This window comes from Rhodnius prolixus, unplaced genomic scaffold (assembly GCF_049639745.1).
Source record: "Rhodnius prolixus isolate KJV_2025 unplaced genomic scaffold, Rpr scaffold_40, whole genome shotgun sequence".
In the NCBI taxonomy this organism is placed as follows: domain Eukaryota; kingdom Metazoa; phylum Arthropoda; class Insecta; order Hemiptera; family Reduviidae; genus Rhodnius; species Rhodnius prolixus.
This window is the reverse complement of record NW_027411620.1, coordinates 488,537-511,811: the sequence shown is the minus strand read 5'-3', so window position 1 is coordinate 511,811 and position 23,275 is coordinate 488,537. Positions and strand designations below refer to the sequence as shown.

The 23,275-nt window shown below is 33.9% G+C and overlaps 3 protein-coding genes across 3 annotated transcripts; 2 read left to right on the top strand and 1 right to left on the bottom strand.

Moving 5' to 3' along the window:
- Window positions 1-12,582: 12,582 nt before the first annotated feature.
- Window positions 12,583-14,597, bottom strand: LOC141457645 (matrix metalloproteinase-18-like). The gene has a single exon (XM_074134848.1). It carries the CDS (start codon window positions 14,595-14,597, stop codon window positions 13,263-13,265), a length of 1,335 nt encoding a protein of 444 aa, XP_073990949.1. The 3' UTR covers window positions 12,583-13,262.
- A 629-nt stretch (window positions 14,598-15,226) lies between these two features.
- Window positions 15,227-16,131, top strand: LOC141457647 (uncharacterized). Its single transcript, XM_074134850.1, has 3 exons — window positions 15,227-15,522; window positions 15,591-15,838; window positions 15,911-16,131. The coding sequence occupies exons 2-3, from the start codon at window positions 15,592-15,594 to the stop codon at window positions 16,129-16,131; spliced, it is 468 nt and encodes a 155-aa protein (XP_073990951.1). The 5' UTR covers window positions 15,227-15,522; window position 15,591.
- LOC141457646 (uncharacterized) lies at window positions 16,050-19,869 on the top strand. Its single transcript, XM_074134849.1, has one exon. It carries the CDS (start codon window positions 16,152-16,154, stop codon window positions 19,866-19,868), a length of 3,717 nt encoding a protein of 1,238 aa, XP_073990950.1. The 5' UTR covers window positions 16,050-16,151; the 3' UTR covers window position 19,869.
- Window positions 19,870-23,275: the final 3,406 nt, after the last annotated feature.

Sequence of the window (23,275 nt, the reverse complement as noted above, 5' to 3'; positions counted from 1 at the left end):
TTAAGTATAAGGGTTGATTAAACGACAAAAGGTACACAAATCAGCAAGTACCTATCATTTCAATCATACTACAGCTCGTAATAATTTCAGCCATTTAGAAACATTTTCTAAAAGCTTATTTTATTTAAATTGGTTTCTAATTTTTCGCGATTTTTATAAAAGATTTCTCTTACTATTAAGTTTTCCGAGAACATTCCCACTGTTCACAGTGTCTTAATGTATCCTTACAGAAGATATTAGAAAAAGAATCCATTGTACTTTTGAAACAATTGATATCATTTAAGTATAACTTTACTGCATTAAATTTTCATTAATATTTTTTACATTCTATTACACGTCACAGACCCTTATGCTGGCCAAATTTTATCAATAAAATATTTTTGCTCAGGGAAGAGTAGCACCCCTCTAGCTCATATTGATTGTAATAGGAGTTATTAAACGATTAATGCATAGGTTTTTAATGAGACGCTATTCTATTAAACAATTCAAAAAATCATAAAACGTTTTTAAGAAAATTCACCTTACCAACATATATTTACGCAATTATTGTTATTATTACTTTTACTTGTTTACATTTAAGTGCAATTTTGGAAATTATACATCGTCGGTTTAAGTTCATCCTTTGATTAAACAGATTGGCACTATACTGTATCAAATGGTCAAATGTTAATTAAAAATAAGAGTTAATTAATTACAAATATTTATAGTAATACAATATATTAATGTACAATATACAGTATACTCGTATACAGCTTCCTTTAAATCTGTCCTCATCTGATTATACATATGAATTTTCTTATTTGTTTTTTAGTGCAACAGTCTGCATAGGACGTTAATCTCCAAAGTAATGGTTCTCAAAGCATTTTTGTCCAGAACTTTTTTTCCATTGCCTGATTCCCAGCTTTCTGAGATGCTCCTTCAGTTCCTCAGTTCCCCTCCTTTTAGGTCTGCCTATTATCCGTCTACTCTCCTGTCACTCCTTCTACAGCTTTTTGATTCCTCTCTAAAATGGATTAAGATAACTTATATTTTTAGATCAGGACATTACTGTTACTTTTACTAATTATTTGATTATTAAAATTCTATATAAGTATTTAATTAAAGGGACTTCATTTGTTTATAATTTAGAATGGATTATTATTACAAATAGATATTGGCTATTAGACATTCAAGAGTGGAATTCCTTTTAACTCGGTGATTCAATTTTTAACAGTGATAGAAAAACTTTAGCTTTATCTTTTTCTATTTCATTGTGCGTGTGATTTGAGTAGGGTTTGCCAGGTCAAGTGATGATTATTCAAAATAAAGAGCATAGTAAAGATAAAACAAAAATAATTGGGAACGGAGTTAAATTAAAATGCCTGTTTACTAACATTTATTAAGCCGTAATATAAACTGCATTTTTATATTAGCAGAAAATATTTTCTTGATAAAAAAATGGCCAGCATAAGGGTTTGTGACGTGTAATAGAATGTAAAAAATATTAATGAAAATTTAATGCAGTAAAGTTATACTTAAATGATATCAATTGTTTCAAAAGTACAATGGATTCTATTTCTAATATCTTCTGTAAGGATACATTAAGACACTGTTCACAGGGGAATGTTCACGGAAAAATTAATAGTAAGAGAAATCTTTTATAAAAATCGCGAAAAATTAGAAACCAATTTAAATAAAATAAGCTTTTAGAAAATGTTTCTAAATGGCTGAAATTATTACGAGCTGTAGTATGATTGAAATGATAGGCACTTGCTGATTTGTGTACCTTTTGGCGCTTAATCAACCCTTATACTTAACTTTTTAAACTGGTAAGTTTTTGTTAAGGAGATTTTTGTACCTTTTAGAAAGTGTTAATTATAGTTTCATAGACCTATGACGAACAATATTTAAACTTCATAGACATCTCTGAATAAGATCTCTCTGCGTACAGTTTGCCTTTAATCTGCAACATAATGTAACGGACCCCTCATCCTTTTACAACCTGGGCTTGGGACCGGCTTCGGCGGACTTAGTCCGTCAGTTAGTTTTAGTCACACATAACAAAAAAGTACAATTGATGTAAAAAAATAATTATATAGAACAAACCATTCACAGTGAGGAGTATTTATTAAACAATATGTATTTAGTTTCCTCTCAATTAGGTATGCAATCCTTCTGACAACTGCATCAAACAGAAAATTAATTTTGGTTGGGCAATTTAAACTTTTCTGCATTATTAAAAAAAAACAAAAAACGAGCGTAAGATTTAAAAAAATCGGAAAAGAAATTGAACAAGAACTTTTTAATTTAATGTTTATAGTCATCAGCTGTGAAAGATTCATCTATAAGTACGTAGAATTTCAAAAATTTATAAATATAGACTAAAATTGTTCAAAATATGCAAATTAATAAAATGAAGAAATTAACTTATTAATATCGTTGAATATGACATAGAATTTGTTTTAATCGCAAATATAATGTAAATTACAATGAAATATATTTCTTCTTTGAAAAGGATGGACCATTTCTTACAAAAAAACAAAATAACATTAATGTATTTTTATTCACATCGATGAAAAAAAATATTTCGGGACAAAAAAGACTCATTGCGAAAAACAAATTTTATATCAATGATTTTTTTAACAGAAACATGCACAAACAGATTAATAATATCATTAAATAAAAATCACATGCAGACAGTCCAAATGTCCGTTACCTGCTGGCTCTCTAACGTCCGAAATTAAAGATTTAAAATTTAAAATACATCGGGTTTGTCTTTTTTTCACATTGTTTTTGTTTTTAATATTAAAATGTACGCGTCTTTTAATCCCGGATTAAATTTAAAATTATAATTAATAATCTCCTCATTTAGCAAAGTCCACGAATTATTTTGACTTTTTAGCGCGCAAACATAGTGACCGGAATTAAGGCTCGAACCGTAGTGATAAATCACGGACGCCAGTGAGAAATTAAAACCGTCAATTTTAACATTATTTTCATCGAAAGACCGGATTTCATTTAAAACACGATTTTCTTGATAACGCTTTACAATGAGATAATCCGATACCGAATGTAATTTACTTCGAATATAAATTTTATTTTCACCGCATTCTGAACACGTGATATCCGATAATTTATAGCCCAATAACGTTTGAAAACTAACCGGCTCGTTATTTTGGACAACCCCGAATTCTAGAAAGTACATTACTTCAGGATTAGTGGGAACGTCATCCCAATAACTATTGCAATTGAAACATTTTCGAACGAATTTAACTGTACAATCAAATAACTTGCTCGGAATGTTATTTTCTGTAACTAAAGCGTTTATTACGAACGATAGAAATTCTTGCGCGTCTTGCTGAATATTAGCGTTGAAGTTTATGTCGCTATCATGAGCAATTAATTCGCGGAGTCGTTTAGTATTTGATTTGTTAGTACCAAGAGTTATTCCGGTTGTTAAAATATTTAATAATTCGCAAGTTACGCTCACTGTTTGGTAGTTCTCGCGAGTTTTTGGATCCGGAAATCTTATTTTTATATTATTGGACAGGTTATTTTTTACGTTAAATTTATCAAACACTGTGCAACAACATTCGCGTAACATGAAACGCCGTCAGAATTTGTTAAGCCAAATATTTCCGTTTCCGAACAAATTTCGCGATTATCATATGATTGAGGAAGGCATTTTGTTTTTGTTAACTTGATGGTGGGGGAAACGCAAATATTATTATTCGCAGTATGCAAACATGGTGATTGGATCATTTTATTTAAACGATGGTATTCACTTATCGCGTCCGTATCTGCTTTTATTTTTGACGGATCGAAATCAATTAAATACAAACCGTTTAAATTAGTGACCCGCGAGAGAGCTACATAGTGCATGCCCGGTGCAAACACTTCTTTACCTAAACTCGTGAACAAACAATCCAAGGTTAAGCCTTGAGATTTGTGGATGGTTACCGCGTACGAAAGAGACACCGGAAATTGTTTCCTATGCACGTAAATATTTTTTATTAATTGAAATCGCGCTTGTACCCTTTCTAAAGTAAAGGGTTTATTATTTACGACAACAATTAATGAATCAACGAATTTTCCTTTATAAACAAACCGTTCCACTACACCAATTGTTCCGTTTACAATTCCGTTAGCAATATCAATGTTTCTTTTAATCATTATTTTAGCGCCCACAAATAAATTTATAGTTTTAGATAAATTAGCTGTGCGAGAGACGTCTTCCGAAATTTTAGAAATTAACCAGTTCAAATCTTATATTTTTTTATTTGACAGTTTGGAATTATAAACAATTTCATCGATACTATCAATTGTAACTATTTCTTTCGCGAATTTATCCGAATAAAGTTTATTAAAAGTTATACATTGAGCTTTAGTCGCGAAAAGACATAACGGATTTTTACCGGAATCGACTAATTCCTTATACCTTTGAATTACATTATTTAAATCGTTATTTGGTAGAACACGTGAGTTTAATAGTGAGATGTCTTCTTCGCAGACATTACCCGACCGAATATTGAGCAAGGTATTTATAAAACCGCTTTTATCATTTTTTTGTCTTACGTTAATTTTTAAATCGTCATATTCGAACATAAACCAAAGATCAACTGAACTGATGGATCCGAGTTTGGATTTACATTCGATGCGGGTTAATTTTTTAAAAACTTGATTACCTTTGACAGGCTGCAATTGTAACAAATCTCCGAAAAGTAAGATATTAAAATTACCGAAAGGTTCATTATTTTTGGCAATTTCCGTCAACCGAAGATGAATATAAGCAAAAACGAGACTCGAAACTAAACTAATTTCATCGATTATCAATAATTTCATATCTTTAAGTACGTGCCTAATCGCCCGAAAACTTTCAACGTTTAATTTATTATATTCGGCGGTTTGTTGGTGCTCAACCGGGAGCGATAAAATCCGGTAAATGGTGACTCCATTTACATTATATGCAGCCAGGCCGGTCGGAGCCGTTATAGCCACTGAAACAGTGTCTTTCTTAGGCGGAAATGTATTGTTAATCCAAACTTTTAACGCTTTTACGAGATACGATTTACCCGTACCGCCTACACCAAAAACGAATAATTTAATTTGACTGTTGCATTTATTATTACTTTGGTCGATAAGTGTTTTAGTTATTTTATTAAAAATCCGGCTTTGATCTTCATTTAAGTTAAATAAATTATTATCGCGATCGTCATTACTAGTATACATCGCCGTGCAAACTTCCAACAACGCCACGTCTGCTTCCTGCACTTCTCGGATAATATTATCCTCTTCTAAATTAATGAAATTCTTTTCTTTGAATTCCGCAATTTTTCTCTGAAGCTCTTTGATTCCTTCTTCAATCATAATTAATTTATCGTGATAAGTCATGGCCTGTTTTAATTCCGTGGAATAATGGTCAAACGTTTCTTGGTACGTCCGAAAACCTTTTAAAATATCCGATTCATTTCGCCACGGTTTAAAAAGAAGTAAAAGGGAATGATAATATTTATTTCGGTCTTGTTCTGTATTTAACGTTTTGTACATCGGATGTTGAATTACGTAAGGTTTTCCACGCTTTCTTAAAACAACATTATTTTTTAATTTTATTCGGTTATCGGCTTCTAATTGATCGCGGGAAAGATCGTAATAACGACAGAAGTCGTATAAGTTTAAATTTTCTAGATGGTCGGGTCGATTCGGATAGTAATCGTTTAGCCATGACTTCAAATATACATCCGTTGAATTAGCCGGCATATTTTGTAATTGGTTAAACGGTTTTAAACATAGTTTTCTATTCTCGCGATACGTGGTGCTGATATATCTCATATCTTCCGATTTACCGTACAAATGATGCCCGAGTAACCGATCTACTGTTTCGTACAGCCCGATCTGACGATGCGTTAATTTTTTTAAACCTAAACTCCATAACGCTTTTTTATTCGATTCTTTACATATATCAGCCCACAAATCTTCTAATTCCGTTTTTTCATTTTTCGATATATAACTAGTTACGTAAATGACTAATCTCAAATCTCCGTCTTTAACAAATTGCACGTCAACGTTAAACCCGCCGGAAGCTAATAAAAGGACAGGGTTGTAGTCGTTAATGCGTACCTCACTTTTCTGTCTGGGCAAGTCATAAACACGTTTCGGACCGAAACCTTTAACTCTAGACGCGATTGTGGAAATTATGTCATTAATTATCAATTCGTCGGTAACTTTACGCGGAAATCCAAACCGACATTTAGTATACATTTTTTGATTAACGCGATATTTACGTTGACAGTACGAGTTACATTTATGCATTTGATATTTCCGGACAAACGAGTGCTAGACCGGTGACTCTAAAGGATCCGGTAACCGAGCACAAATATATGTGTTAATAAAATCGGCAACCTTTTTAAAGCAATCGTTATTAATTTCCGGACTATCCCGAATCCACATGTGGTAATGCAGCGCCCCCCAGTAGAGTAAAAAGGAGGCTTTTGGCTCAGTAAAGATGGCGGACTAAGATGAAGTAGGGGTGGCGGGTGCAGTTTATTCCTGCTCTATCCTTCTCTCCACACTCTTAAGTTGCATCTTTCTTTTCTCTCCACCCTCTTAAGGTGCATCTTTCTCTTCTCTCCACACTATTAAGGTACATCTCTCTCTCTCGCCCATCCATATTAGTTAAAACTAAATGATTTGAATTGAGAAAATAAAATATTTAAATAATATTTTACTGGAAATTACCATGCTACAAGTTAAAACTAAATAATAGTTGATTTGAATGAGAAAATAAAATATTTAAATGGGTGAATAACCTGAAAAATCTCAGCTAGCATGCGTGAACATGCTCAAACTCTCTCTCTCTCTCTCTTTCTCTCGGTTAGTTTTTCTTGCTGCAGACATCAACTACTTATATAATACTCATCATGTGTAGAAGCGGTATAGTCCCACACATTCTCTACTTAGAGAGGGACCGGTTTTAAAAGACTATATAATAATACTATTGCAAATACGACACAGTCAGTCAACTTGCTTTGACTCCATTGAGCACTTCCTGCAGTTTCTTCTATTATTAATTAAAAAATGGCAGATCAATAGAAAGTGATTTCAGTGAGTGATAATTATAATAAGTTTGTTACAACATTTCCCACCATTACACTAGCCCAGGGGTCGGCAACCCGCGGCTCGCGAGCCGCATGCGGCTCTTTTATCCAAATTTTGTGGCTCTTCAGCCTGCCCAAAATAAATTGTATATTTCAATTTTATTGAAACAAATGAAAATTTCATTTATTAAAGTAAAGATATTATTTCAAAAAGAATTTTAAATATGATAGGTTTGAAATTGAATAGAATTATATTAAAATACAGTACGTAATATATAATACTGCCGCCATTTTCATTCAAATACAGGTTTAGTTATTATTTATTTGTTTATTTACTTTACAATATGTGAAAATAAATATATAAAACATTTAAATGTTATTGAATATCATAATAATTTGTGAATACAAATTATCTACAGAAGTTTTTTTACTTTATCATCCTGGCGGCTCTTGGTAAGATTTATTAAAATTTTCTAAGGAGAAATGGCTCTCTACTTGAAATAGGTTGCCGACCCCTGCACTAGCCGATTTGGATTTAGTACTAGCTTATATCAATCTACGTGATGATTTGAAATCTTTAGAAAATTACTCTAAAGAATATATTGTTAAGGCTGCTAATGAACATTATATTAACTGTGTTTGGTCCAATCCGAAGCAGACTGTTGGGCCTGATACTTGCCCTTGTTTGAACATTGCTTGGTTATCCCACCACATTACCAAAGAATTAAATCTGCTATGCAAAGGAGGGATAGATGATGAGAATTAGTGTAACATAGTCAGTTTGTGACAAGATGGCGAGTGGTACAGGATTGCAGCTTACAACCAGCTTCTCGTTGAACGCCAAACACTCAAAACAACTGGTAACAGGCTTGTCTGAAGATGGTGCACCACTTATTGCATTAAAAACAAAAAAAAAAACAGTTATCTACTTAAATGAGGAAGATTGGTCAACTCTACAAGCTAACAAGCAAGTATGTGATGATTTTTTTGGTAAAAAAAACAGATCCGTACCGGCTGAAGTACAACTACAGCATGCAACAGTTTTCTTTGAGATGTTCACCCATAAAACTATGGTTATACGAGGAAAACCATCATGGTTAGAAGATCTCCTTCAATATCATCCTCCGAAGATAATTTTTTTAAAAATTGAATATTTTAAACTAGTGAGTTTAATAGACGATGTTAATAAACAATTTACTTATTTAAGAAAGATATTAAACTGTTGTAACACTGGTGAAAAAACTATTGAATAAATTTGTTTATACAAAATAATCTGTTTTCATTTTTTATTATGTTCTTTAATGATGTGGAAGGTTAATAGAAAAAAAAAAAAAAACTACACAATTTTATTACAAAAACTTTATTATTCCACTAAATCATTTTTATTTATCCAAGAAGGTTTCTTAAAACCTAACCACTTTACATACATCTTATCCTGTTTACGTCTTAGTATTTTTTCTACAAGATATACATCTTTATATTTAGTTTTCTGCAGTTCTTGTGCATAAAATGCTCCTTGAATAGGTTGTCCTGTCAAGTCTTCCAACAAGTAAGTATATGGAATAGTGTTGCGGACATTTATAATTTTAAATACTTCAGTGCTCCAATTGGGTGTGTAACCTCTGCTAAATATAGTTCTCTTTTTCGAAACACGTACAAAGTCTCCTTCTTTAAAACGTTGTTTATCTGTCCTTTTTACTTTAGAAGAGTATACATTAGCTAATAAGAATGATTCATTGCTAGAATTTACTTCCGATGGTGTCATACCAACCGTACGGTGTACTTTGTTTTAGGTATTTATGAGATCAGGTAAATGCTTTGTATAATTATTGTAGTTTCCTCTGAGACTAAATAAGCGATACAACATAGATTTAAAGGTTCTATTAAATCTTTCTACAATTGAACTTTTAATTTGGCTGTAAGTACTATAGTGATTAATGTGTGCTTCTTCATGAGTTTTGTGAAGGAAACATTGTAGAATTCCTTCCCATTATCAGTTTGAATATTTTTCGGTACTCTTCCACTTGAAATAAAAATATTATTCATAGCTTTAGTGATATCTTTAGCGCTTTTGGATTTAACAGGCTCCACCCAGACGTACTTTGAAAAACAATCAATCACTGCTAATATATATTTGGAACCGCTATTTTGACGAGCATATGGTATCATTTCCATTAAATCAGCTTGCCATAAATCATCAACACCTTTGAGCAATGTACGCCTTCGAGGGTAGCGTGAACGTGCTGGTCTATGAAGTTCAACAACTACAGCCTCTTTGCTAGACATGACTTTATGGTTCAAAAATCGTTTTAAGCTAGCAGCAGTTATAGGAACATTTGCATTCAATAAACTTATTCGGTTCCTAAAAACAGTGAATAAACCGCGCACAAAATTATCTGTAATTTTTTTTCGGGCTTCGTCATACGTATCTAAAAGATAACGTTTACTAACAAATTGTTCATGTAAATATGTATTTGTTACTAAATCTAACTCTTTTATATACTTTTCCAATTCATTAGTTACAAATTGTTCAAGATAAATCTTATTAACAGCATCTGAACTATCAACTGGACTATTGATTCCAAGTAATCGTTTATTTTCAAAGTCGATATATTCTCCATCTTCATCATCACTAGCATGAAATACTGTTTTTAAGTGATGCAAAGGTCTGCCAAACTTGTCTATAGACATACCGAAAACCAAACAACAACTGATAATTTATTCCACAAGTAATTCCTAATAAATAATATCCGCCTCTCTCAACTCTTCGATTATAGAATGAATTTCATTTCCATGTCCAGTGTGACCAGCATTTATTGATGCATATAAGAGCCGAAGTCGATCCACTAATTCATTTGGATCATCCCAATGTTCATAAACATTTTGTCCCACATCCATACCTTTACCAGTAGTAGTGGTCGTATGTCTTAGACCGTATCTTCTTTTAATAGGCTTTGTTGCAATTGTAGTCCGAGGTGTCCTAGTAACTTGATCTGCAGTTGATGGCGGTGTGAAATAGGGTTGAGCCGACTGTTCACCCATAGAAGGATAAAATAAAGGAGCTACTATATTTTTGTATTTGAATCCTTTGCTTGAGCTAAGATGTTTTTCATCACTAAATTGTTGTTTATGTGCGTTACTAACTTCTAAAATATCCTTATAATTTTCCAAATCTTCTACAGTGTATTTGTTCGGCTTTTTTAAAAATAATAATTGTAATAATCCAGGAGTACCTTTATAACAGTTTCCATTTACATTGATATCATTATCCTCAATGTCTACCTGTGCATTTCCTATCGTCATGCCTCCAGTAGGTAACACTCTAATGCCGTATCTATCATCTAGATCTTTAGTATCTGAAGTCATATGTTTCAATAAATATGGTTTTATTAAAGATCCTATCTCTTCTACTTCTTCTAAGCTTTTTTCCAATTCCTCTTTACTATGTATTTGTTTTATTTGCTCTAGAGGAGAATCATCATCTTCAAACGTCTCTTCTTCCATTTTAATATCTAAAACATCCTTTCGTGGTATAGGAGTTGAAGCTTTAAGAGGTAATTTGACTTCTTCTTCTTCTTTGAGCGGTAATTTAACATATTCTTCAAGTGATGTCGTAGAAGTCGAAGCGTCAGATTTTAAAGCGGCTTTTTTAGAACGCTTTTTATTCTGTTCAACTAACTCTTGAAGCGGTTTTGTAATGGGCTTTAAACTTATTTCCAGATCTTGCTGTGATAATTGAAGACCTCTCTTTAAACTTTTGAATTTTTCTCGCAGAGATTTAGAAGTTTTGATAAGATGTTGTGTAACTTTAGGATCCATAATGAAAAATGATAGACCGATGGAAAATATTGCTCTATATATAGATGTATGTATCTAAACCTTTTCGAAATCTACCATTGTGTACGTCTCTTGTTTTATCTATTGTTAGAAAACTGTATGGTGCATCCCAGCAGACCTCACACATTTCATTAAAATTATTAAATGACACACTTGGTGAACTTACATGATCGCTATAGATATGCCTTAAATTTAAATCATCCTGCGTAAAAATTATAATAAAATTGGCATTATTACGTATAAGATGTTTAGGAATCCTTGCATAGCTTTGTGTCAAATAGAAACAATCAATTCCTCTATGCCTTCCCATACTGAAATACTGTCTGATTATATCCTGTTGATCCATTGCAATATCATCAAATACTATGATAGAATTCTTTTCAGCATTGTCAGGAGTGATTACCTGCTGCGTATCGTTGTAGTAGCATGAATTTGGGCATACGAGGACGTTTTTTTGCGTCGGGATCGACGACCTAGCAACGCGTCATCATGACGTCACACCCCCAACCCCTCATCCTAATTTTGTGGTCCAGATGGACGAGGGGTTAGGGGTGTGACGTCATAATGACGTCACAATACGTCAAAATGACGCAAATTAATAGAGGTATTTTCCTCGTACGTCACAAGGAACGCAAGTCCTACGTCACAAGGTATACCCCCTCCCCCTTTATGAGTGCTAGAGAGAGAGAGATAGAGAGAGAGAGACATATGTAATAAAAAAAAAAAATTCCATTCACGAGGAGCGCGCATGCGTCCTTATCCCAAAATGTTTTTTTTAAACAAGGGATCATAATACACAAAACCGCGAGCTTTTTGTATACATTTATATTCACCTTGACCTTGAGTCTGCTAAATCAAGGACATATCCTGTGTGTACATCCACCAATCTCTCATTAAAGGTGAGCACATCCTATGTAGTGTTGTAAAATATGTAATTATGATTAAATAATAATAATAATCTGTAGTAAAGGTTTGATGAATAGAGAGATAATATGTAATAAGAAATGCATGCACGAGGGGCGCGCATCTATCCTTATCCCAAAGTTTTAAAACAAGGATCATACCACACAAACCGCGATCTTTTTGTGTACATTTATATATTAATACACCTTGACCTTGACCCTGCTAAATCAAAGATATATCCTGTGTACATCCACCTATCTCTCTCTCATTAAAGGCTAGCACATCCTATGTAAGGAAAAAACAACACAATCGTTATTGATATTGTCAAAAAAAAAAATATGTAGAACTAGATATCTTACACCTGTCAATCATACATAGAAAAAATAAAAAGAGTGCTGAAGAATTATTATGTTTAATGGATGATAAATATTAACAATGATATTAAAAGGTGCAATGTTATCCCCTGCGACATATTGAAGGTTAACTATATTACACTGCGACATATTGAGGGTTAACTCTTTTGCATTATGTTCTATTATATCTGCCCCAGGTTTGGTGGGGGGCATGATGTTGTTATACATTGATAAGGCGTATATAAAAGCATGCAAAATTGATAGTAAATAAAAGAAAATGGACGGAACTAGAATGATTTCTGTAAGTACCTTTGTAATTATTATTATGAACTTCAAACAAAAGAAGTACTTATATTAACAGACATATGTGTGCATAGTATATGTGCACCCGGTGTGGTGCACTTATATTCCTTCCTCGTAATTGGACCCCGCCGAGGAGGTGTGCGGGGTGTTTAGGTCCGTTAATACCATTCATGTGAGTGTTTCGAACTAAGGTAAAAGCTGAAATATGTGTTTGTTTATAGTGTTCCTAATTACGTTGTTTGTTATTTATCCACAGCGTGGACTCCCGCCACCACCAGCATCAAATTCATCATTATCACCACTAGCAACCGCTTATGGTGAGAGAGAATAATCTAGTAAAATATAATTTAAGTATGCTTGTCTCTATTATAATAATTGGGAATTTATTTTGTTTCCACAGGTGATACAATAAATATAAATATTCAAAATAGCATTGTTTTATTTATCGTACAAAATCCTGATCATATAATTTTATCAAAAGTAATATCTAATTAAGGAAAAAGGGGCTTTATAGTTTATTGATGAATCATCAATCATTAACGGATATAAATAAGATTACAATATACACGTTTGATAAAAAAAAGAAAAAAAAGTTTAGCATACCATTAATGAAATCAGTACAGGATAGCACTCACATAACCATAATCATTACAAGGAAATGGACATTTAAAATGCTTGTTTTAAATTTCCACTCAATTTAATACCTAGTTGGCAAAAGGTTAAACCGAAGATATAAGTTAATCGATTGCAGACGCTGATAACACCTACTGTTTACACCATATTGAACAAAACTCTATTCTTGTTCTTCTTCCTCTTCTTCCGCTTCCTCCTCCAACTGCAGATTCATGGTCAACTTGTTCAATAGTTTTTGAAGTTGCTGTAATATGGTGTTTTGATTACAGACGATATTAAATAAAACCGAGGGATCTTCTATTGTCTCACTGACGCTGTCTATAAAATCATTATAACTATAAAATAAATCATTAGATTTAAAATATAAACGACCATTCGTGTGTTGGAAGGCTGTTTTAACATTACGGGGTATGCCTGGAAATAGATGTGAAACATCGCCGATAAAGGTGCTAGTAACCAAACTACCCCCGCATTCGTTCACTTGATTCACAAATGATCTGTTATAGATTATGTAAGTACTACCTCTATTTGAATGTAGAATAGCGTTTATGACATCACCGCTGCCCTCACTTCTTGACAACACTGAATGGATGTTAGATTGAGCGATAAGATGAAGGTGAGGGTAGTTAAATATATAAATTTGATTCTTAGCAATCATAATAATATCATTGTTTGGTCGTTGATATATGGCCGACACGCGTGTAAAATTTGTTGGCAGAAATTTTAACCACCTGTTTATGTACATGGGATGCGTGTAATCTCTTTGTAAACGAAGTGTCTGTTGTAGTGGAATTACCCACACATAATGTCTATAAAACAAAAACAAACGTTTATTAACCACCAAAAATGCATCAATTTTTTTCATATAATGACATACGTCCAGGTATGGCTGTATTGGTGGTGGTGATGGTGGAGACGATGGTCTTTTTGTTGTTGGTGATGGAGGCGGCGGTGGTGAAGGCGGCAAAGGTTTTCCATATAAGAATTGTATAGCATGGATTTCCTCCTGATATAGATCTAGTTCAGCAAATGTAGAAACATTCGGAAACCCATAATAGGGGTATAAAACACTTTTTCGGTCATTAGAATGACGTAAACCGAGGGCGTGACCAATCTCGTGAACTAATACCCAGAATAAGGACGAAGCATCGTTTCCTGTTGCGGGAATCGTTAAATCGAAGTGCCATTTGCTAGCCTGATTAAAATGTATCTCTGCTGTTTCCTTATCTGTACTAGGATATTCAGCATGAGCTAACACCCCACCTTTGTCGTCAAAAGCAGCATAACAGTAGGTGGTTTTACTTGTAATACATAGATGTTTCCCGCGAACAAAAGCAATAGAGATATTTGGTGAATTAACCGATCGTATAAAATATAGGTTGGCATGTTTTGACCAAACGGAAAACGCCCGTTCTGCTACCTGAGAATACTGTGGAGGATATATGTACCAAGTTAGAGTATTATTGCTCCATTTAGTTGTACTAGAATCCACCATAAAGGGCATAAAATTATCCACAACGCCACATCTTCGTGCATTAATCACATCTAACGTTTGTGAATTTTCCATTCCATCTATTGGTAAATGATATTTTTCCTGTAATATGATTACAGCATTTTTTACTTCATTATCACTAATAGTAGTATTATCACCTTTTAAATAACCAAACTTTCGTAAATATTCAATCGTAGAAGGATTATATGCGCTAATTAAATCATTTAAAAAGAGAAAGATGGTAAATAATAAAGCACCCATTTTCATCATTACTCTCTCAGTTAACCGCACAAGATCACGTTATGTACTGACCTTGAGGTGATGAGCTGAGTGACACACAAACGACGCGTGTATGTTGGGTGATTCACACAAACTTTACACACTAATTGACAGCGGTATCAAGTGTATTGAATATTAAAAATTATTTTCACATAAGGAAAAAACAACACACTCGTTATTTATATTTATAATGTCAAAAAATATTTAGAAATAGATATCTTACAACTGTCAATTATACATAGAAAACTGACACACTAATTGTGGGTGTTATCACGTGTATTGGTCATTATTAGAAATAAATGATGATAACTATTAACATGGTCAGTTAGAAGGTGCAATGAGTCATCCTGCGACATACTGAAGGCTATCTCTATTGCAATAAGATCTATGACGCCGTAGGAAATGATATCTTTCTCGCGCGCTTTTTTTTTTTTTAATTTTCCTTAAGTTTGTAATTGGTTGTGTTACCTGCATGCCTCCCATTTAAGTTTGTAATTGGTTGTGTTACCTTCATGCCTCCCATATCTCTCCCCCTCTCTCTCGAGCGCAGTATATAAAATCGGGGAATAATTGTGAGGGTTTATCCAGTACCTCTTATGTATTACTATATGTAGTACATCATTTGATTTTTTCATCATTTAAGAATCAGGTAATTAAGTTTAACATTTTTTTGATTGTTGCTTTTTAACTTTTTTTTTTTTAAAACATTTTTTCTAGAATGAGCGATGAACTGTTAAAAAAATTGCAACATCCTTCAACAAGCCACAACCGAACGTATAAAAAATTATCAGAATTAGAGGTTGATAGACCTTATTTGATCTCCTCTTTTGCTAGAGTGGAGAAAACCAAATTCGGTCCAGCGATCGTGGTCCAGATACGGGATATTGATGATACAACGTCTTGGATTTTTTTACCGAGGCGTTATACATCCTCTATCACAGATCATGATATACAACATTATATGGGTATTTAAAATGTTTTTTTATTTATTTTTACTTTTTTCTTACCTATGTAGTTGAAATAATTATTCGTTTAAGATGGTGATTTGTCCCTTATCTATAAGGGGATAAGCACGACAAGCAAGTGTTACATGATAGCATTCGAAGCATCCAAACAACAACAACAACAACAACAACAACAACAACAACAACAACAACAACAACAACAACAACAACAACAACAACAACAACAACAACAGAAGGAGGAGGAGGAACCGGCGAAGAAGAAGCAGAAGAAGAAGAAGGCGACCAAAGATTAGTTTGATTTTGTAAGTTCATTATGCCTAATCCGGCCTGTGTTAAATGTGGGAAAAGTTTCTCCAGACCGTACGATTTAAAGAGACATGTTGCGACATGTTCGCCAAAGAAATGCCCCAAATGTGGTAGTATATTCCACACTTTGCTCACCTTAAAGACACATGTTTTGACATGTTCACCCAGGAAATGTCCAAACTGTGCTAGTATATTACCCAATTTGGTGTCATTATTAAATCATGTCTCTTCAGATTGTACTGCTTGTGACGATGATACAACAACAACACCCCCAGTTAGGACTAGAGGAGGGAATGTACAAAATCAAAAGAAATATCGTCTATTATCCGTTCCTTTACAGGATGGTGTGGTGATTACCGCTTTAAATAGATCGGCTCAGAATATATGCATTAAAATTACTAATAATATAAAAGACCCTGTGCTATTTTTACAAGATAAACACGGGGTACTATTAAAGTATTTACTTAAAGCCAGAGAAGAACTATTGACCTTTAAATCATCCATCTTCCTAGAATGTGTTTATAGTCGATATAGGACTTCTGATCTTGAACAATATACGGATGGAAATTTTAAAACCTCGATAGAGATTATCGACGCTAGCACCATCCTAATTCACTACCTTGAAAGAAGTTTTGCAAAACTTTTGCGCGAACTACAGGAATTTGAAACTAGTGGATCAGGTTGGAAATTACATTCCGCAGATTCCCTTGTCCTCCGATTGACTAAATATCGCCCTTTAGGTGGAAGAGCGTACATTCCTTTACCAAAGAAAATAGCCAATAAAGAAGCAATTGTCAATATATGCAATACTGACGATTACTGCTTTAAATACGCCATTCTATCTCGTCAACTGGAGAAACCCCACCGTATAACCATGTATAGAAAACTTAACCACTATTACAATTTCGACAATATTTCCTTTCCCACACCTTTAAAGGATATACTTAGGTTTGAGAAAGATAATAATGTATCGGTAAATGTTTATTCTCTAACCGAGAAGGAGAAGCAGGTTTTTCCTCTGATGGTTAGTTCGAATTTAGCGGCTGTAGAACACTTTGACCTTTTATTTCTTCGTGATTTAAATACCTCTCATTATTGTCTAATAAAAAATCTCTCACGGCTTATATCTTCCCAACTTAGTGACCATCATGGTGGTGTTGTTATGTGTAAACGATGCTTCAAATCATTCACTCGTGATTATAGAACAGTGGATGGGAAAACAGCCGAGGAACGATTAGCCGCCCATCAACTTTTCTGTAATCAACACAAACCATGTCACATTCGGATGCCCACGGAAAATGCACAATTACAGTTTACAAACTACCACCATAAACAACACATACCCATAGTTATCTATGCAGACTTTGAGTGCCTACTTTTACCCGTACACAGCGTACCCGGATGTTCATCCACATCATGGTCTAGACAAACACATAAACACCAGGTTTGCAGTGTGGGGGCTAAGGTGGTCTCTACGCTAGCCAGCTATCAAAAGGACATTTTCCTATATACGGGCGATGATGCGGTCCAACAATTTATGGAATATTTACATTCCGTTGTTAAAGATGTGGAAGCCCTATATAAGGTGATCATCCCAATGAACGCATTATCCCACCAACAACAGGAGGATATTGCTAATGCCACACATTGCGGCATTTGTGAACAGGCGTTCAACGGGTTAGAGAAGAGAGTTCACCATCATGATCACCTTACGGGTGACTTCATCTGCGTGGCCCATAATAGCTGCAACCTCAAAGTACAATTGCCAAATTTCATTCCAGTCTACATGCATAACCTTAGCGGATATGATGCGCATCCGATTATATTGTCTTTAGGCATTGATCCTGGAGATGTGTGGGTAATACCAAATTCCGAAGAGAAGTATATAAGTTTTTCGAAAAAGTTTTCCGATTGCCCATCCATATGGCTTCGCTTTTTGGATACATACCGGTTTCTACCGGATACTTTAGAACATCTTATAAATAACTTGACGGAATACCCACAAATGGAGAAACAATTTCCCGACAATGACCAGAGACAGTTACTACTTAGAAAGGGCGTTTTTCCATACGCCTATATGACGGGTATGGAGAGAATGGATGAACGAGCCTTACCAGCTAAACGCTATTTCTTTAACGATTTAACCGATGAGCCCATATCCGATAGTGATTACCAGCACGCACAAAATGTTTGGTCCTCATTTCACATGAACACACTTCAGGAGTACACAGAATTGTATCTGACAACGGACATAATTCTCTTAAGCGACATATTTGAACAATTTCGACAGGTTTGTGAGTCTATCTACTACATTGATCCTAGTTGGTATTTTACAACACCTGGCCTGGCATTTGATGCATGTTTAAAGTGTACAAAAGTTAAATTGGATCTTCTAACGGATTATGACAAACTGCTCATGATCGAATCGGGTATTAGAGGCGACATCACTTCCAGTGTTACAAGACATGCTAAAGCCAATAATCCCTACATACCCGGCTATGATCCTACACAACCAACCAACTATATTCTCTACATAGATGTTAACAATCTCTACGGTTTCGCAATGATGGAACATCTCCCGATTGGTGGGTTTGACTGGGTCGAAGGAGAACAGACCATCGATATAACCACCATTCCAGATGATGGCGACATTGGGTTTATCCTAGAGGTTGATCTACACATACCTACACACTTACATGACTATTTCGCTCAGTTTCCACCACTACCACATCATCACAATAAAAAACTCTATACCACGCTGGACGACAAACACCATTATGTGATACACTATAGAAATTTAAAACAGGCTCTATCCATGGGGGTTGTACTTAAACAAGTGCATAGAATATTAAAATTTAATCAATCCCCCTGGCTTAAACCCTACATTGAACTCAACACCAGCCTTAGAAAGGCGGCTAGAAATGATTTTGAAAAGGATTTCTATAAGTTGATGAACAACTCTGTTTTTGGTAAATGTATTGAAAACAAGAGGAAGCGTTTATCTATTAAGATTGTGACGTCTGAACAAGCGTTGCTCAAGCTGTCAAAAAGAGCAAACTTTAAGGATCGAACAATTTTTAATGAAAACGTTATTGCTGTTCATCTGCATAAAGAGTCCATTTACTTTGATCGGCCCATTTACGTTGGATTTTCCATTTTAGAACTTTCCAAACATTACATGTATCATTTCCATTACCAGGTCATGTTAAAATACTATACTCCTAAAGCATTAACCCTTCTCTATTCCGACACAGACTCATATCTTTATAAAATTGAAACCGACGATGTCTATGAGGATCTAATAGTATTAAAAGCACACATTGACACTTCCAACTACCCGCCTACACACAAATGTTTCTCAAATCATAATAAGAAGGTGTTGGGCAAATTTTCCGATGAGACTGGTGGTGATCTCATTGAAGAGATGGTTGCATTAAGGCCAAAAATGTATAGCCTTAGAATATTTAAACGAGGAATTATAAAGAAGGTGAAAGGTATCAAACGGAGTGCCGTTAATAAGATCACATTTTCTGACTATTTAAATATCTTACATAATAGAGATTGTGTTCTATATTCCTCGTTTAAAACTATACTATCTAAAAAACATCAACTATTCACCTTTGATTGCAATAAAATGAGTTTATCCTCGCTTGATGATAAACGTTTTATTTTAGGCGATGGCATAAACACGCTTCCGTTTGGCCACTTTCGGCTAGACACATAACAACAACAACATGCACACTTTAGCCAATCTATGTTTACGCTTTACATGTGATGATGAGAGGTATTTCCAACCAATTTCACTGTTAGATATAAGTATGATTGAAATATGATAGATAGATAAGATAGATAAATGTTCTGTATTTAGTGTTTAAATATACACATTACAGGGGTTCTGTGCTATAATTTTCCAATACAATGAAATAAAAATCAATATAATCTGCGTGTAAACTTTTATCGCTTGCTACTCGTAGCTGGCTCACAACCCCAATTTTGTCGATCGCACAATTGAATTTAATGTACTCCTCTATCATACCTAGCCCACTAATATGCCTGTAAACCGAACTATAGCTTGAGTTAATCGCTCTTTGAATATCCATAGACCTCACATGATTTGTCCACTTCTCTATAAGATCCGGAATATTTTTCTTAATTATGTCGACTTCTGTTTCAAAAATAACATTTGGCTCTCCGATAACAGTTAGCCATCGCCGCAACTGACTGAACCAATTCCTGTCTGCTCCTTCTGTACCTACTGTCTCTAACTGTTTGAGCTTGTTAAAACACAATTTTGGCAACCTACTCTCTTCCATTGCCAGAACCCTAGTCCAATAGGACAACATTTTCTTAAAAACGGTGACGCTTAACGGTACCCTTCCAGTTTCTAACCGAACTATGTAATCGGGGGTACATTTGGGCCAACAAAGGAGCTGTTTGAAAAACCTCACTTGCCCTCTTTCTACCGTGTGTAAATTCTGTGAAGCCCAAAATTCGGAACTGTAAAGCAGTGTGGAGGAGACAATCGCGTCAAATAATTTCAGCCTGGCTTCCCAACTATTACATTTGGATTTGCATAATATACTTATAACTTTGCCTATTTGGGGAACGGATTTGTCTAAGAAGTACTGGGCTGCTGATTTGAATTTTGAGTTTGAAGAGAATGGTACTCCGAGGTATACATATTGCTTATCAATTTTTAGTGCCTCACCTTGCCAAAAAACGGTTTTTATATTTCTTAAACGGTTACTTGTACCAAACGGTATCACTTTAGTTTTTAATGGATTTAGAGTAATGGAATTGTCTCTACAATAAGTTTCAAGTATTTTTAATTTTAAGACAGTATCACTCCACGATTGACTAAGAAGCACCACATCGTCGGCAAATAACAGTATATTTAATTCTTTTTTGTTATTTATACTTAGGCCCTTTGAATTACGCTGTTCAAAATACTCAATTATATCGCTGATAAACAATATAAATAATAATGGACTCAAACAATCACCTTGCAATACGCCTTCCGTAATTGCTATTTCTTCCAGATGGTGTTTATTTTTTAGGAACATGCCGGCATTATCATACATTTTTTCCAAAATTCTAATAATCTTACCACTCAGCCCAATGTGATGTAATTTATTCCACAATTTTTCATGAACGATGGAGTCAAACGCCCTCTTAAAATCTATAAATGTGCCAATGAAATAACTTTTTTTAAATCTCGTATGAATCCCTATCATTGAAACAAGTGTAAATATATGGTCGAGGCATCCACGATTTTGTCTAAAACCTGCCTGTTCCTCAGGAAGTATTTTATTTTCCTCTGCCCACTGCATTATTCTTTTTGCTAACAACCCCGTAAATATTTTACAGATAGAATTTATTAGCGCGATACCGCGGTAATTGACAGGATCAAAGTTATCACCTTTTTTGTACAACAAACACAATTGTATTTTAGACCAACTTTTAGGGATTTCTTCATTTTCTAAAATTACATTAATCATATTAAGTATATAGTGTTCCCACTCTGGTGTTAAATTTTTAAGTATTTCATTTGGTATTTTATCTAGTCCGGGAGATTTATAATTTTTAATTTGTTTTAATATTAATTGTAATTCAGATAATTCAAAGTTCCGGTCTAGAAATGGGTGACATACAGTGTAAAATGAATAAGCAACGCTAATTCTAGGTGGATAAATATTTTTAAAATAATCGAGCCAAGTATTCGTATCAATGTTGTCGTATTGTACAGGGTTCGTATTATAAAGCTTAACTGTAGCCCAGAAATCTTTACTGTTTTTAATATTTGCAAACTTTGTCAATACTTCCAAAGTATATTTATTTTTCTCTATCTTTAAAACTTGTTTATAGTTCTTTTTAAACAATAGATACTCTTGGAGCAAACCCGAATTGTTTACATCTTTCTTGTAATTCTTATACAAATGTCTTACCTGCCGTTTCATGTTTCTGAGTTCTGAATTAAACCACGGCTTATTTGTTAAATTATAATTATTTTTATAAATTGGCTTTTGAACAACCATACCACTCTTAATAACAGATTTATACACCGCCACTAACAGATTTTCATACAGATTGTCTACATTTTCACTGTTGTAATAAATATTGTAGCAATTTAAATTCTTTTGAAATAAATTTAATTTTTTAGCATCCCATCTGATACATTCATTACTTACACATAATTTATCTTTATTGCACGTACTACTGGTGATATTTACATTTAATGTTAGAACACATAATAAATGGTTTGTTTGTTCAGTTAGGACAGTTACTTCAAAATCCTTGATAATGTTTAAGGTTGACATACTCACCCATATTAGATCAATAGTGCTGTTTCCGTTACAAGAAACATATGTGAAATTAGCAGGTCTATCGGAGAGACTCCTACCATTACAGACAAACATACCTCGTGATTCCATAATTTCTACTAATCTTTTCCCTCTATAATTTAATTTCCCATCTAAAACACATCTTGTTCCATTCATACTCAGCCCTTCAAAGAAATCCTCTTCAAAACAATTTAGATTCCCAATTCGACAATTAAAGTCCCCTCCGATAACTTTATGGACATGATTCGGGTAATTTGTCTCTAAATTAAATAATAATTGGTCCAGTAGCTCTGTACAAAATTCAATATCTGTGTGAGGAGGCCAGTAAACGTTACCTAATATGAAAAGCTCATCTTTTAGAGAAAACTCAATGACAATATATAACTCATTAAACTCAATTACTTTTACATTATTGATATAATTCTCGACTAATACGATTAAACCACCGCTAGCTCGACCTCTTGATTTCTCTCTATTAGCCTTTGACATAAACACATTATATTGTTTTAGAAAATTGGGTAATTTTATATCGGATGTTGTGAGCCAAGTTTCTACCAAACAGATTATATTGAAGCTACATAATATTTCTATTTCTTTCTTATCTAAATTATAAAGGGTTTGAAAACCATCTAAATTCCAGAAACAAAATTTCAACAAATCAAATTTAAATTTACAACAGCCAGATTCATAATTCCTTTTACCTTGCCTCGCCATACTCCGGTCTATATTAGGTTGCTGCTATATGGTGTCCGTAGATGGTTGTTGATTAGATGAAGCTCCCTCTGTGTGT

Bases quoted from the DNA above. Each gene is read 5' to 3' on its own strand.
- LOC141457645 (XM_074134848.1), bottom strand. From the start codon at position 14,597: ATGGTGGATTCTAGTACAACTAAATGGAGCAATAATACTCTAACTTGG.
- LOC141457647 (XM_074134850.1), top strand. From the start codon at position 15,592: ATGAGCGATGAACTGTTAAAAAAATTGCAACATCCTTCAACAAGCCAC. The intron at 15,839-15,910 runs GTATTTAAAATG...TATTCGTTTAAG, and splicing joins TGATATACAACATTATATGG to ATGGTGATTTGTCCCTTATC.
- LOC141457646 (XM_074134849.1), top strand. From the start codon at position 16,152: ATGCCTAATCCGGCCTGTGTTAAATGTGGGAAAAGTTTCTCCAGACCG.